The sequence below is a fragment of the Otolemur garnettii genome, unplaced genomic scaffold (assembly GCF_000181295.1).
Source record: "Otolemur garnettii isolate 467f Iridium unplaced genomic scaffold, OtoGar3 scaffold00126, whole genome shotgun sequence".
Lineage (NCBI taxonomy): Eukaryota > Metazoa > Chordata > Mammalia > Primates > Galagidae > Otolemur > Otolemur garnettii.
Genome location: NW_003852521.1, coordinates 5,198,125 through 5,214,854, shown reverse-complemented (window position 1 = coordinate 5,214,854; position 16,730 = coordinate 5,198,125). Strand labels below are relative to the sequence as shown.

The 16,730-nt window shown below is 45.3% G+C and overlaps 1 protein-coding gene across 1 annotated transcript in view; it reads left to right on the top strand.

The window, feature by feature from the left end:
- MTHFD1L (methylenetetrahydrofolate dehydrogenase (NADP+ dependent) 1 like) overlaps window positions 1-16,730 on the top strand; it is a 197,224-nt gene that overhangs the window by 179,385 nt on the left and 1,109 nt on the right. Inside the window, exon 27 of the mRNA XM_003797876.3 lies at window positions 10,764-10,881. Coding sequence (XP_003797924.1) covers window positions 10,764-10,853 — 90 coding nt within the window. The 3' untranslated portion in view covers window positions 10,854-10,881. The remainder of the gene's footprint in view (window positions 1-10,763; window positions 10,882-16,730) is intronic.

The following is a 16,730-nucleotide window of genomic DNA, read 5'->3' as shown; positions in this document are numbered from 1 at the left end:
GGGCTGCCAGAACAAAATGCCTCAGACTGAGCAGCTTCAACAGCAGGAGATTCTTCTCTCCTTCTCTCGCTCCAGTTCTGAGCGCTGGAAGTCCAAGATCAAGGCTGGCCGGTTTGGTTTCTCCAGGGGCCTCCTTCCTCGGCTGGCAGATGGCCTTTTCTCTGTGTAGGAACATCCTGATGTTCCTTCCTGTTCTTAAAGACACCATGTTGGATTAGAGCCCCACCCTTGTGATCTTTTTAATTTTTTTTTAAGAAAATAATACATCATGACATTCGAATGACCTCTTTACTTAATCATGTTTGTCACCAGCCTGAGCAAGAATGACACTGGGATTCAGTCTGGGTCCCAAAATAAAATTACAAAATATTGCAATCTGGTCCTCTAGTATTTAAACAGTTAAACTAGTGGCAGGATAGGTCTGAATTCTTTCCTAATTCAGCAAATCTCGGCCGGCTAGGTATCGGGGTGGTGGTGAACACTGAGTGGGCGACTCCTGTCCCAGGGGAGGCAGACGGGGATGTTTCCATAATGGATATAATTCCCTGTGTCCTGTTGTGCTTTCTGCAGCAGGAGCTTATTATCTCAGGGGAGGGGCCTTGCAGGCATCAGGAGGGCAGGGATGAAAACCACAGGGAGATGCTAAATTACAGCCACAGCCAGGTCTGGGGGGCTGTGCCTTTTGGTAACAAGCCTATGGTAGACAAAGACCAGAGGGGCCAGGTAAGAGCCATGTCCCCTCCCCTTCTTTCCTGCCGCCATCTCTCTCCCTTAAGGAGTTACAGAGTAATGATTAAATTGCCACTAGGACCTTGGCATAAAGCCCATGCCCAGGACATCGAAGTTAATTTTCAGATCAGCTTCTCAGAAACCAAAATTTTATTACTTAATATTGAGTTTCCAAACCATGAGACATATTACTACGTTTTGCCAGAGCTGGTGGAGGGATGTATGGCATGCCACCTATCTGTCAGAGGCTAATGAGTGTCTACACCACCTACGCCCCCAGAGAGCAGTGTGCGTGTGAAGAATCCAGGCTCCCCTCTGCACGGCATCTTTTTTGGCCAACACAGGGCAATCTTCTCATTTCCTAAAGACTAAAGTTCAGTTTAGATCGTGCCTGCTTTGAGATTACAGCACTGTTTGGAAAGTTTGTCCCTTACAGCACTATCTGACCTCAATCAGACCCATCGCTGGTTACTTAAGACTTTGGGTCTTAGCTGTTGGGTTTAGCTCCGGATTTGATTGACATAAGAAGGAATCATGTAAGGTGTGGCTTTTAAAATTTGTTTGTAAAGCCAGAAAAAATTAGAGAACAATCTCATACAACTAATGAACCCTTTTTCCCCCGCTGTAAAAGAAACATAATTAGTCCAGATTTGTTTTGAGTTTCCTTTTTCTGTTTCTATCATAATAACTTGCAACACTCTTATTTCATATAGGTAATTATGGTTGCACATTGGATAATAAAAAAACGGTAAATATCATGTAGTAAACACTAAAGTAGTGTCCTTTTCTCATTTTAATTCTGAAATAGACTCCTCCGTATAGGTACTGATACACTGTATTCACAGACGAAGGACCAAAGGCAGGTGAGTTAACTTACCCAAGAAGACACAGTAGGACGGAGGGAGTCACGTCTCTCCTGCTGATGCTGGCGCCCTTTCCAGCATACGTCAGAGTCTCCATCTGGCTCCTGTCATCCTCAGACTTCATAGAGCACTTAGCACCTTTGCACTTGTAGGAGTAGGCCAGACTCACCTATCTCACGGGGTGGGTGAGAGGCTCAGGTGTGATCATTACAGTGAAATGAGAGAGTTTGGGGAAGAATCTCCACAGCTTTCCAAGGGAAATACAAAGCATGAAATGTAAATAACTTAATACCCTTGTAGTGTGCTGACAACCCTGGTGCGTCATTCCTCTGCAGCTGAAGCAGGCATGCTGCCCTAAGTGTCAGTGGCCCTCCGTGCCATGGCGGTGCAAGGGAGGCAGGAGGGCTCTCTGGCTACAGCCTGGACCCTGGGGTCACACCGCCGCCATTTGACTTTTTAGCTCCAGGAAGTCCGAGCTCCATGATTTGGGGCAAATTACTGAGCTTTTCAGTATCTCATTGTTCAAACCTACAAAATAGGGATAATGGAAATAATAACAACATTGACCTTGTAGGGTTGTAGGAACTAAATGGGAGATAGTACCTATAAAGCACTTAGCATCATGCCTGGCATATAGTCAGAACTTCAAAACAAAATAAATACGAGCTACATAAGGCCCTGAAATTCAAGGAATTACCTTCCTCAGAGACCTTCCTGGAGCATGCCTACATCTGTAGCTCTATTTTCTAAATGTGAAACGCCTCCATCAGACCTGTCACTATTGGAGTTGCAAGGGTACCAAATTATGAGAATAGATGGATAAAAGAATCAAGAAACAAGAATAAGGAGCTACGGAAGAAGACATTCATCTTTAACTTTTTCTCTGGCATTTGTTCTGATTGTAAGTCTGGTGTCCCTTTGGCTCCTCCCCCCAGGCCTGGTTGAGTCCTGCGGCCCCCACAGTTCTTGCTGTTGTCCTTCAGGTGCTGTGTTCATGCGTGGGCTTGCTGCCATGTGTGAGCAGGTGCAGGACAAATTGCCATCGCCTTCCCCTTTGAGATCTGGTGAAGGAGGAATGTTTTTTTTCTTCCTCTGAAAGTCAAATTCCAGAATTGTACATGTGGAATGATCCAGTTTCTGTATAGAAATATACATTATGTGGGCACATTGCTTGTATAGAAATAGAAAACTACCTGGAAGTTTACATAAGATATTATTTTTTTATTACAGCTAATTTGAGTATACAAAGAATTATGTTACAATGTTTACATTTGTTAGGTAGAGTCCCTTTTATAATTGCGTCCCACCCACAAGAGGTGTGCCATACACCCTAACATTGGGCCCATCAGTGAGAGCACACCCAACCCTCTCTCTTCCCCTCTCCCTGTTCCCTCATTCCCCTGCCCTCCACCTTGAATTGAGTTTTTCTCTTACGTGGGTATGTATAGCTCATCTACTGGCTTCATATTAGTATTGAGTACATTGGATTCTTGGTTCTTCATTCTTGTGATACTTCACTAAGAAGGTGTTTCAGCTCCATCCAGGTTAATACAAAAGATGTAAAGCGTCCATCTTTTTAATGGCTGAATAATGCCCCATGGTATACGTATGCCACATCTTATTAATCCATTCCTGGGTTGGTGGGCATTTAGGTTGTTTCCACATTTTGGCAATTATAAACTGAGTTCCAGTAAACAGTCTAGCACAAACATATTTATGATAAAATGATTTTTTCTCTTCTGGGTTGATGCCTGGTAATGGGATTGCAGGATCAAATGGGGGGTCTAATTTGAGTTCCTTGAGGATTCTCTATATTTCCTTCCAAAAAGGTTGTATTAGTTTGCAGGCCCACCAACGCTCCAAAAGATGTTTGCCAGTATCTGCAACTTTGGGACTTTGTGATGTGGGCCATTCTCACTGGGGTTAGGTGGTATCTCAGGGTGGTTTTGATTTGCATTTCTCTGATGATTAGGGACAATAAGCGTTCGTTTTTTTTTTTTTTTCAAATGTTTGTTAGTCATTCATCTGTCTTCCCCAGAGAAGGTTCTTTTCATCTCTCTTGCCCAATAGTAGATGGGATTATTTGCTCTTTTTTTGTTGATTAATTTGAGTTCTCTGTAGATACTAGTTATCAACCCTTTGTCAGATTCATACCCTACAAATACCTTTTCCCATAATGAAGGTTGTCTTTTTGCTTTATTTGTTGCGTCCTTAGCTATGCAGAAACTTTTCAGCTTAACTAAGTCCCATTTGGTTTTTTTGTTTGTTCATTTGCTTGTGACAGAGTCTCACTTTGTCACCCTCGGTAGAGTACTGTGATGTCATAACTCACAGCAACCTCAAACTCTTGGGTTCAAGTGATCCTCTTGCCTCAGCCTCCCAGGTAGCTGGGACTACAGGTGCCCACCACAATGCCCGGCTATTTTTTGGAGACAGGGTCTCACTCTGGCTCCTGTGAGCTTAGGCAATCTACCTGCCTTGGCCTCCCACGTGGTAGAAATACTGTCATGAGCCCCAGCCCCCATTTGTTTATTTTTGTTTTTAGTGTGACTGCCACTGAAGTCTTCATCACATATATGAAGTTATTTACAGGGGTTACCACTGGGAAGCAGTATGGGGGGGTGGTTTTTTACTTCTATGTTGAAAATATATTTTTCAGTAAATGTTTTTAAACTAATAGAAAACTTAGTCTTGGGCAGGCTTCTTACTGCTGAAAGAAATTTGTAGTCTCCTTGGCAAAAGAAGAGAAAAATAACTGTACTTGTTCAGTGTTTCATTCAAGGCTATAGAAATAAATTGGCTTAATCTGAGCTCTGTGTGTGAGCACAATTGGCGAGCCCAATATGGTAATTTTTATATTAACTGAATGTGACTTCCATCACAAAAAGTCATAAGTTAGGAATTTATTTTGTTCATTCTTCTGATACAAAAAGTAAAGTATGAAAAACATTTTTTTGAAACTAAAAAGAAATGACATGACCTGAGTGTCCCAATGGTCTGTCCCTCTAGAAGCAGGGGCTGGGTCTTGGTGGCCTCATACTGAGCCCTTAGCAATGGGCCTGTGTCCCTTCCCAGTAGCAATCACTTGAGAGAGTCCTTGTCATAGAGTTGGTTAATCAGCCACTGTAGAAAATAAGTGTATTCTAGGAAGATACACTGACAGCTCCCAGACCTCCCTGACTACCAAACAGAGGTCACCTTTTGGATACAGTCAGAGGTTGTGCAGGTAGATATTATTACCTAACCACCCAAAAAAAAAAAATCCCAGAACATTCCATCTCTACTAAGTCAAATCAATAGAAATTCCAGTTGTAGGGCGGTGCCTGTGGCTCAAGGAGTAGGGCACCAGCCCAATATACCAGGGGTGGCAGTTCAAACCTAGCCCTGGCCAAAAACTGCAAAAAAAAAAAAAAAGAAAGAAAGAAATTCCAGTTGTAGCATAGTTGTAGTAGTGCTACCTCGTTTTATTATAATGACTTTTTTTAAGACAAAGTCTCACTTTGTTTCCCAGGCTGGAGTACAGTGGCATCATCATAGCTCATTGCAACCTTAAATTACTGGGCTTAAGCAATGCTCTTGGCTCAGCCTCACAAGTAGCTAGGATTCAGGTGTGTGCCACCACACCCAGCTTATATTTCTATTTTGTGTAGAAATATTGTCTGTAGATTGCCCAGGCTGTTCTTGAACTAGGCTCAAGCAGCCGTACGGGCTCAGCCTCTCAGAGTGCTAGGATTATAGGTGTGAGCTACCATGTTGACCTATGATGACTTTTAATTTCTTTTTTCTTTTTGAGACAGAGTCTCACTTGTGGCCTTTGATAGAGTGCCGTGTTCATAGCAGTTCATAGCAACCTCAAACTCTGGGGCTTAAGCGATTCTCTTGTATCAGCCTCCAAAGGAGCTAGGACTACAGGCACCCCACCACAATGCCCGGCTATTTTTAGAGGCGGGGTCTCACTCTGACTCAGGCTGGTCTGGAACTTGTGAGCTCAGGCAATCTACCCACCTAAGCCTCCCAAGTGCTGAGATTATAAGCGTGAGCCATCACGCCCAGCCTCCGACTTTTAATTTCTGTCTCTGTCTCTCTTCCCCTCGGCCACTTGACCTTCAGGCTGGGCCGTGTTCCTCATGCATCATCTTAGGGTTCCTTGGATAATTATTGAAATGATGTTTGATGTAAGTGAGTCTGTTCCTCACAGCCAAAGGAGGAGAAGGGAAGAAGCAGATACCACCATGTAGTTCACCATTATAATCTTTCCAGTTATTCTTAAACTTTCAAAATAAGGTAACACATCACCCACCTCGTAGAGGAGGAAGAAGTGTGTGGAAGGACTCGCCCCCACTTCAGATCATGAACTGTAGGAACAAAATAGATAAGTGTAAAGATGCTATTTCTTTTCGGAACCAAAATAAAACTAGATGATTTATTCAGTTGGAAAAGATAGTGGATTTAAGGAGAAATCAGAAAAAAAAATTATTTCACAAACACAACACAAGTAATTACAATATTTTGGTTAAGAAAAGTATTGTTACCAGGCTTGGTAGTATGTACCTGGACTAGTTTCAGCTACTCCAGAAGCTGAGACTACTTGAATCTAGGCATTTGAGACCAGACTGGACACCATGAGACCCCACCCCCCATCTCTCAAAAAGGAAGGAAAGAAGGAAAATTATGGTTAGAAATTATGATTCTGTCATTTTATGAGATAGAATTTGTAATGATTTTTCTACTCATGCCACGAATATCCTTTTATTTTTTAATGACTACTTTTAAATACATGACTCTGCTCTCTGTATTTGGTCTTTAATGTATCTTCATAAAGGCTATTGATAGAGCTAATCCTTTCTCTAAAATAAGCTTAGCCCGAAACAGTAAAGATTTGGAAGTTTCATTGTAGTTAAAATTAGGGTCATGAAGGGCAAAAGCCCATGTTTTTCAGCCTTTGTAAAAAGAATCCATTAATGCAGCATGACCGAAAGTACAATTTAGTGGCTCCTTGGTTATTTTAAGCAGGAGGCCTTTTCAGAGGGCACACAGATAAAGTCAACATAGATCCCCACTGACCTCAGGCGTGTGGCCAGAGGTCAGCTCCCAAGGGCTGTCTGGGTTCTTTTTGTCTGTAGAGCTGTATTGACTCTTGTCTGGGGGCTACAGTTCTTTGATAACAGTTTTGTACTGGGAGAGAATTTGCTGCGAATGTATAAGGTCTTGTTAACATAATTCCACATTGTGTTTGCTCAAAAGGAGAAGTTTTATTTAAAAAGTAGACTTATTAGAGATGGCCGTTCATTCCCAGGTCAGGGAGTCTCTTGGGTCTGCAGAGTCTATGTGTTTTCTTGTCTGTTGTGGCTTACTTACCCCGAATAAGTAGCTGCACTTCTTGGAAGTGATTATTGCGTCATTGGAAAGGAACGTGGGAGTCTCTGGATGAACTTGTTTTTAATCACATTTTAGAGAAAGAAGCTGAAAATACTCTGGGAGGCCAAGACAGGAGGATTGCTTGAGCTCAGGGGTTTGAGACCAGCCTGAGCAAGAATGAGACACCATCTCTACTAAAAATAGAAAAAATGAGCCAAATGGTGTGGTGGGTGCTGGTAATCCTAGCTACTCAGGAAGCAGAGGAAGGATTGCTTGAGCTCAAGAGTTTGAGTTTGCTGTGAGCTAATGATGATGCCATGGCACTCTACCTGGGACAAGAAAATGAGACACTCTCTCTCAAAAAAAGTTGAAAATAAAAGAAAGATATTTCACACTTTCTGGCATGTAATGTTTTGCCAAGTTTAAGCTGCTGGTTTTATGAGAGAATCCAAATTCTCTCACAGAGGGTCACCACAACATGAGGAACTGTATTAAAGGGTCACGGCATTAGGAGGCATTAGGAAGATTGAGAACCACTGGGGTGGGGCAGCATTACTGTGGCTAAATGCGATCATTTATTTCTTTCTCTTAACCTATAAAATGCTTATTTTTTCCAAATCAATAGTTCCACTGTGGCTCAAGTGGCTAAGGCGCCAGCCACATACACCTAAGGTGGCGAGTTCAAATCCAGCCTGGGCCTGCCAAACAACAATGACAGCTGCAAACAAAAAATAGCTGGGTGTTGTGGCGGGCGCCTATGGTCCTAGCTACTTGGGAGGTGGAGGCAGGAGACTCGCTGGAGCCCAGGAGTTGGAGGTTGCTGTGAGCTGTGATGCCACGGCACTCTACCCAGGGGGACAGCTTGAGGCTCTGTCTCAAAAAAAAAAAAAATAGTTTCATACAGGGTATAGAAACTTTGTAAAATGCCTTCAAACGCCATCTCAAAGTGCAGTTAGTGAGGGAAATGGCTGTAGAGTACCTGGCTGAGTTATAACCCATAACAGCTGGGAAAAAATGTAAACAACGCAAGCTGGCTGCTGTCACTCAGTGGTTAGCACACTGGCCCTGCACACCAGGAGCGGAGAGTTGGAGCCTGGCCTGGGCCTGATCAACAACAAAAAATGTATATGTTAACAGTGCCCACCAATGACCCTTGTGTTTGTCCCAGTGCTAAACCAGTGAGTGTGGTTTACTCTCCTCAGTTATATGCAGCCCCTGTGATAACCAGAAGGCAAGGTTCCTGCTAGGAACTTTAACATGGGGAGGCCATTGTGGCCATCCACATACCTAGAGGTCCAAATACAGGATGTCCAGAAAGTTGAGTTGTAGTTCATCGTGTGGAACCTAGGATGCATTTTCCCATTAGGCGTGTAATAAATGGTGTCTATATTCCATGTCAGCCCATCATATACCCAAAGTGCAATCCTGTGCAATTAGCAAGACAAGGAGCAGCCACCATCCATCACAGTGTCCTATGGTTCCCGCAACCTTCCAGCTCCCACTCGCAGTGGGCCCAGCCAGGCAGAGAAGAGGTGGTCCATGAGGCCTGCAGGTGCAAGGATTTGCTGCCCACCTGCCACACCTGGGCATGTTAAACAGTCTTTCCTCTACTGCTGTTGAAGAGTGGGAGGTGAGCTGCAGGCAGGTGAGGGGGCTAGTGAGGACCAACAGAGGTCCGCACTCTTCAAACAGCAGTGTGCATGTGAATCCCTGGGGATTGGCTGCAGCCACCAATTCTGATCCAGCGGGTCGCAGGTGAGGTCTCACTTTCTAGCCAGCTCCTAGGCGAGTGCCCGTGCTACCACTCTACAAACTCCTCTGGGTAGCAAGAGTCTTTACACTGACCCAGGTGCCGTGGCTCATGCCTGTAAGCCTAGTTCTCTGGGAGGCTGAGGCGGGTGGATTGCTTGAGCTCAGGAGTTGGAGACCAGCCTGAGCAGGAGTGAGACCCTGTCTCTAAAAATAGCCAGACATTGTGGTGTGTGCCTATAGGCCCAGCTACTGTGGAGACTGAGTCAAAAAGATCACTTCGGTCCAGGAATTTGAGAATGCTATGAGCTGATGCCATGGCACTCTATGGAGGGTGACAAAGTGAGACTCTGTCTCAAAAGTCTTTACATTGTGGTGGGAGGACAGGGTGGTGAAGAGGAAGTCCCCAGTCACTATAGAAAGGCAGCGGAGAGTGACAGAGCTGAGTGCTGTGGGCCTTAGGGAGGGTTTCTTTTCTGCTGGGAACTTTTTGCCAGGCGGGAAGAAGCCAGCAAACCCTAATGCTATTTATAGCATGAGGCGCCCCGACCCCATCCCGTGTAACGTGCTCAGCCTGGGCAGGCGGGGTGGTCGGCCCGGACAGGCAGAAGGCCTACATGACGCAGCTTCAGCCCTGCAGAGCCAGGTACTCCCTGGGTGATTGCAGCAATGCGGCCTCCATTTGTATGAAACACACCCCCTTAAGGCATGGTAGGAAGTGCTAACCTGGGGGGAAAGCAGGTCAGCAGGGAGCCTCCCAGCCCAGAGCCAGAGCAGTGGGGTTGGAGTGCCTGAGAAGCTCGGGCTGGGGCTCCAGCACTTCTCCCCTCAGCACGTGGAAGGTTTTTATACAGGTGGGCAAGGAGCTTGTTTTGCAGATCCTTCCTCTAGACCCCAGCCCAGCAAAGCAGTGGAAAACTGGTTTTAATCCTGTCCTCACCACTAACCAGCCGTGAGTCCTACAGTGTGTGCTTTGGGTCTGTCTTCTGTCCTCACCTGTAAAGGACCTAAAACCAGGACCTACCTTGTAGAGTGCTGGGGAACTTAATGAGGTTATTTCTGTAAAACCCGTGAAATGCCCATCAAGGGGCACAATAGTAGTGCCCGGGTAGTGGCGGCAGTAGCTGGGATACAGTAATTTGAAATTACAGGCATTTGACTGCGGGCAACTGACTTGCCCTCTCTAAACCTCTGTTTCCCCCCTTGTAAGATGGAAATAATTAAAGTACCTACCTCATAGGTTGCTGAGAGGGTGAGGTGTATAAAGCCCTCAGCACGGTGCCGGGGACAGAGCAGGTTCTCAGCACAGCCAGGGTGCTGGGGAACAGGAGCTTGCAAACTGTGCTCCAGGAACTGTTGGTTTCACAGAAATGCATCCTGCTGTGCACCTACCACGCCTGGGGGTGTTAAACATCTAAACAGGCCCCCTTCAACTAGAGGAGTTAACTTTGTTGGGGTCCAGCATAAAGATTTGATTTAGAGGCTCAGCGCCTATGGCTCAGATGGCTAAGGCACCAGCCACATACACCTGAGCTGGCAGGTTCAAATCCAGCCTGGGCCCGCCAAACAACAATGATGGCTGCAACCAAAATAAAATAGCCGGGCGTTGTGGCAGGTGCCTGTAGTCTCATCTACTTGGGAAGCAGAGGCAGGAGACTCGCTTGAGCCCAGGAGTTGGAGGTTGCTATGAGCTGTGATGCCACAGCACTCTACCCAGGGCAACAGCTTGAGGCTCTGTCTCAAAAAAAAAAAAAAAAAAAAAGATTTGATTTAGAAGAGAAGATTTGGAAAGTCATTTATGCAGCTATAGTGTATTGTGGGACTACAGGAAAAAGTAAATGCTCTAACCTTCCAGGAAGCTGACGTGTGCTTTTTTCTATTCTATTTCCTTAAACAAAAATTGAAATAGCAGGTGGCAGATTTAAAGAGATACGTGTATATAGCACATGAAGTCGCACAAAGTTGTGTTGAATTAAATGGTTCATTGGTTTCATCCGAGGGGTGCAGTGTTCCATACGACCCCCGTAAGCATCTTCTAACATGTAAAATGTTTTTTTCCCTTAGATGAGCACGATGCCAGGACTGCCCACTCGGCCCTGCTTTTATGATATAGATCTTGATACGGAAACAGAACAAGTTAAAGGCTTGTTCTAAGTGAAAAGACTCTCAGGACCTGATTCAGGTAAACTGCTGTCTTTTGACTTTCTTTTCTTTTGTTTATTTTTCTTAGTTCAGATCCTTTTTCTGCTTTGTTTTCTTGATAACTTATTACAGAAGTGATATGATAAGTCATTTCCTTCCCAGTTACTACAGATTCCTACCTAATGACTGCCTGTGACTTAAGTCCGCTCCTGGGTGTGGGGATGAGTTAGTGGTCAGGACACGGGACTTCAGTGGACCTTGGCTTGAGTCCAGTGAAAGTCAGATCGTGTCATCTCTGAATATCGATTTGTTTAAATCATCTCTAGCCATAAGAAAGGAACCTTGTAAGCTCATTATTCTTTCTCCAGAATTAAAACCAATATCTGCTATAATTGTGAAAGTAATTTCCTACCTTCCTCACACGTATCTCTTGGCACAGTTAGAATCATGTGATAGGGAATCTTGGTGTATTCCTCTCCCAGGGCTGCCTGTACACAGTATCACAAACTGGGTGGCTTAAAGCAATGGAAAGTTTGAAGCAGCTCCAGAGGCTAGAGGTCAGAGTCAATGGGTCAGCAGGGCTGGATGGAATCCTTCCTTGCCTCCTCCCAGCCTCTGCAGGCAGCTGTCCATCCTTAAGGTTGCCTGGCTCACAGCTGCGTCACTCAGTCTGCCCCTGTGATCACACAACGTCCACCCTGGGGACCTCATCTTAACTTGATTGCTCTGCCAAGACCCTATTTCCAAATAAGGTCCCTGTCACAGGTGCCTAAGGTTAGATCTTGAGCTTATCTTTTGGAGGACTCAATTCTGCCCATAACACTTGGCTGTGACACAAGTGCATTGGGTTCCCATGTCCTGGGAAAGAGTAATTTCCTACCTTCCTACCACATATCTCTTGGTACCCAAATGAGACAGATCATCTAACTAAAGGGTCCTGTGAGTCCCAAGGACAGGGCAGCAGAAATCAGGCTACATGATGACTCACAGTCTATGCAGTTTAAGAAGGTCAGGCTTGACTTAGAGCTGTCTCAGGCAGCCCAGGGCCGAGGGCTCCCAGTCTCGTTCACATCTACCCCTCAGTCCTACAGCTAGGCTGCTGGCTTCTGTCCTAACCCCCCACCATGAAGAAAACGACCACACTCCCACTCAGAAGTCTGAAAGGCTTAGGACGGCTTCTTCCCACCCCAGAGACCAAACACGTCCTCACTCAGACACGCACCTTCTCCTTGCTCATCACTGTCCCTGTCCTTAGCCCAGACCCTCTCCCTCTTGCCAGCATATTCCAGATGAGCGTCCTTGACCTAAAGAGCCTTCTCCCCAACTGTCTGCGAGACAGGGCTGTAAACCAGGCATCCCCGCTGTTGTTTCTCTTGCCACCAGTATCAACATGAGGAGGGTTTTGTGTTAGTTTTCGTTGCCATAAGCCTTTGTTGCTAAAACACTAAACATTTGACTATGATGAGAAAGGTTAGGGACCACTTACTTTAAAACAAGGCGTGGAATGGTTTGTTTTAGGTTGTGGGTTGTGTTTGTGTGGCGGTTCTGCTAAGGAGTGGGAACTGTGTTATATTTTAGCTATGACCACCTCATATCTTTTTCAGTTCTGAAAAAAGGAAACCACAGAAAATGAAACAAGACAGATAAGTCACTAGTTCAACAAAGAAACCCATAACGTGGAGCTTTGATAAAAGGGTTATTTTAGTCTTTTTGATATGATTTTGTGTGTTTCGATTTAGTCTTTTTAATAGGATTTTGTGTGTTTTGGATTTCTCAGCTAGGCCTTGGGAAAATAACATTATCCTTCATCTTTCTTTTTCTTTTTTTTTTTTTTTTTTTGAGACAGAGTCTCACTATATCACCCTTAGTAGAGTGCTGTGGCATCACAGCTCACAGCAACCTCCAACTCTTGGGCTTAAGCGATTCTCTTGCCTCAGCCTCCCAAATAGCTGGGACTATAGATGCCTGCCACAACACCCAGCTATTTTTTTGTGGCAGTTGAATAGCTGGCCCGGGCTGGAGTTGAACCCGCCACCCTCGTTGTATGTGGCTGGCGCCATAACCACTGTGCTACAGCACTGAGCCTATCATTCCTCTTAAACCGAAAATCGACCCCTCGTCCTAACTGATCTCTCTTTTCATGTTAAGAGCCCAGTATGCTACATTTCTGCCATTTGTCATTTCTTTCCTGAACAAGTGTGTACAGTTCTCTCATCTCTCTTGGATAGTATTTTTCTAGACTTTTGACCGGTTTTAATTTGCTTTCTAAGTAGGTCATATGAGACCAATTAAACCTTAATTATTGCGGTTAAAACTCAGGTAATGGCAGGGGACACGTCCTTAGCTTCACTAACACCTGCACTTAAATCCTTACTCCCTGACATATTTGCGTTCCCTAAAATGTACACTTCCAGATCTTACTTACAGATTGAGCTAGGGGCTGCAGGTCAGGACACTGGCCTGTGGTTGTGTCCTCTCATGACCCAAGCACTGTGCCACATACCTTGATTGTGTGGTCACTGCAGACAGGTGTTGTCCCATAAGGCCACGGAAGCTTCAAGAGGACAGAGCCTTCCCGTGGGGTCACTGAGAGTGTGGCCCTGGTGCAGAGGTCTGCAGACCCTCCTTGCCACCACGAGGTGCTGCCTCTCATTTCATAGCTGACAGCTGTCATCGTGCCACCCCTCATTATGTGTCTTGCCAGCACAAACCCAAGAAGATGGGTAATATTTTTATTTCAAAGCTGTAATGACTCTAGCCCAGAAAGGTTGGAAACTTGCTGGATTTGCACAGCTGATAACTACAGAACCCCAGACTCAACTGAGATCTGCTGGGGCTTAAGCGATTCTCCTGCCTCAGCCTCCCAAGTAACTGGACTATAGGTGCCTGCCACGATGCCCAGCTATTTTTTGATTGTAGTTGTCATTGTTGTTTGGCAGGCCCAGGCCAGTTTCGAACCTTCCAGCTCTGGTATATGTGGCTGGCACCTGCCACTGAGCTACAAGTGCCAAGCCAATACCAGTGTTTTGACTAGACAGGTACAGGGTGATTTTTTTTTTCCGTTTTTGGCAGGGGCTGGGTTTGAAGCTGCCACCTCCCGCGTGTGGGGCCCCGCCCTACTCCTTTGACTACAGGCACCGCCCCAGGGTGATTTTTTTTTTTTTAAATAACTAAGGTAGTAATTTGGGCATTAAAAGCTTTGTCAAAATTCTTTTTAGTCCAGATGTAATAGAGCTGGCTCTTAATTTTCTGAATGGTGTTCTCCACCTCCTTTGTCCAAGGTTTCTTTCTTCCTGGTAAATTGCTAAATACTATTCTAAGCTTGGTGGGCAGTGGTTCAGAGCCCATCATTTGACCCTGTTTAAACAATCAAAACGGATCCAGTGTCCTAAGACGAAACCACAGTATAAAGCAAGCATTCCTTCTTGGTGACGCGTCAGTGTGATGACCCAGCAAATGTTCTTTCTGTTCCCTATGCCTCTCACAGACCGTGATCAGGGACCCTCTACTCATGGTCAAAGGTCTGTGCCTATTACAAATGCATAAACTAAAAAAGTTAAGTTTTGGGCAAAAGTCAGCTTCCTGAACAAATCCAGGCATCTGAAAGGAGAGGTCTAGTCAGCTTCCTTCACACACACAGGGAGCAGACGTGTGGAAGGTTCTGCACCCCCGGCTGCGGGCAGCACGTCCATTACTCCTCACGGAACCTGTGGGTTTGTGGTCCCCGTGGGAAGATCTCCATCCGTTGAGGACTTTCTCTTCTTCCTTCCCTCCCTCGCCTTTCTTGCCTCCCTCCCCCTCTAGGAAGCTGTGTGATACTGAATGTGAATGTGAGATGCCCCCAAATCACCAGAATGTGAGTTCTGGCTTCCTGCTGGCGCTTTCACTATTGTTAGGTTCGTGATTCATTCTTCTGGATGTCACTAAATAGAACTAATTAAAATAAGTTGTTTGTCCAGTGAAATTGATCTTGCTGTTGAGTCTTTTGTTTGAAAATAACTGGATTTGGGGAGTTGACTCCCTCCCCCCCCCCAATCTTCTGGTTGCTTCTTTTTGAGACAGAGTCCACTCATTCACCCTAGTGTGCAATATTGTGGCATCACAGCTCACAGCAACCTTAAACTCTTGGGCTCAAGCAATCCTCTTGCTTCAGCCTCCCAAGTAGCTGGGACTTCAGGCGTCTGCCACAACACCTAGCTATTTTTGGAGACAGGGCTCACTCTTGCTCAGGCTGGTCTCTTAACTCCTGAGCTTAAGTGATCTGCCTGTGTTGGCCTCCCAGAGTGCTGGAATTACATGCATGAGCCACCAGGCTGGCTATTCGCGGTGCTCTTGCTAGAAATGTTTATTGACCAAAGAATTGCTTTTCTTTTTTCTTTGTATTTATTTTTGAGACAGAGTTAGTTCTTACTCTGTCTCCCTGGGTAGAGTGCAGTGGCATCATAGCTCACAGCAATCTCAAACTCCTGGGCTCAAGCAATCCTCCTGCCTCAGCCTCCTCAGTAGCTGGGACTACAGGTGCCCACCACAATACCCAGGTAGTTTTTCTATTTTTAGTAGAGACAGGGATCTCGCTTTTGCTCAGGCTGGTCTCAAAGTCAAGGGATCTTCCCACGTTGGCCTCCCAGAGGCCTAGGATTACAGGCGTGAGCCACCACACCTTGCCAAAATTGCTTTTCTTGAATGACACACACAGAAGTATAATACTAGACCATTTCTTTCCTAAACTCCTGTTAGGGCAGAGTTTTTTAATGATGCTTGATAATCACAAATTCATCTTGAGGATGTCGCTGCATGCTGACCCTTCTGTGGACGGGCTTGTTCACTCCCAGGTTCCAAGCCACAGGCTTGCAAGGTGCTCCGGGAGAGCACCTGGGCTCTGTGACTTTGGTCTGGAAACTTCTTTTCACAGATCAGCTCTAAAATTGTTTGTCACTGTTGTGCCCCAAGGAAAGCAGTGTCAGTTCATCACCCTGAACCATCTCTGAGGACCTTGTGCCCTCATCCCTCCTGTTTCCTGGCAGTGACCAAGAAGGGTAGAAGCCCCAGCTCCTCAAATAATCCCCACTGGTATCTAAAAGACAGGGATAATCAAACCTCCCCTAGTAACTGAAAGTGAAGGTTTTGAGGTTTAGGTAACAGTTGTGAAATTCTTAATTCCCCTTAAAAGAAACTTTTTGTTTTGATTCTACTCCCATACCAAAGTAGAATGTTTCCTATATTGTATCTCCCAAAATACTTTCCCGCTGAATCAACTTCTGAAATTGTTTTTGTCCATCAAATAAATAATAAACAGCAGAATTTTATTGACATTCCTACCTTAGCTATTACATCTCAGATTTTCTTCATCTATGGTCAGTCTTTATTTGGGCTAACCCCTTTGGTTTTCCTTAAAATGTGGGACCCCAGACTCTAAGCCCCTTTAAACACAAAACTATAGGATACATCGGTTGTGTGCCTCATCAGCTGGTCTCCCACCACCGACCTCTGGAGCATGACAGCCTTCTCTTGCTAAGCCAAGGGTCATCTTCGGTCCCCCAAGCCCACCCGCCTGTCCCCCGGCACCCCATCCTATCACAGGAGTCACTGACCCTTATCTACGGTCACCAGAGCCACTAGAGTGAGGCTGGCCGTGTTTGAATGCACCAAGCAAACCTCCCTTCCTGACATCTGAAGTATTTTCTTTTGGTTAATGTTTATGATACTTGTAATACTTCTGTTTTCTGTTTACTCCCCTGACTTCAGTCAGATGTTGAGGGAGTATTCCAAGCTCTGTGTCCCCTCTTGATCACCGTCTTCTGTTTTTTAACTAATCGAGCATCCTCTCTGGCTCCAGACCCTGGTTATCTGTGGGAGGCCAGCTGATGAGTTCAGCTGAGTTTGAACTCT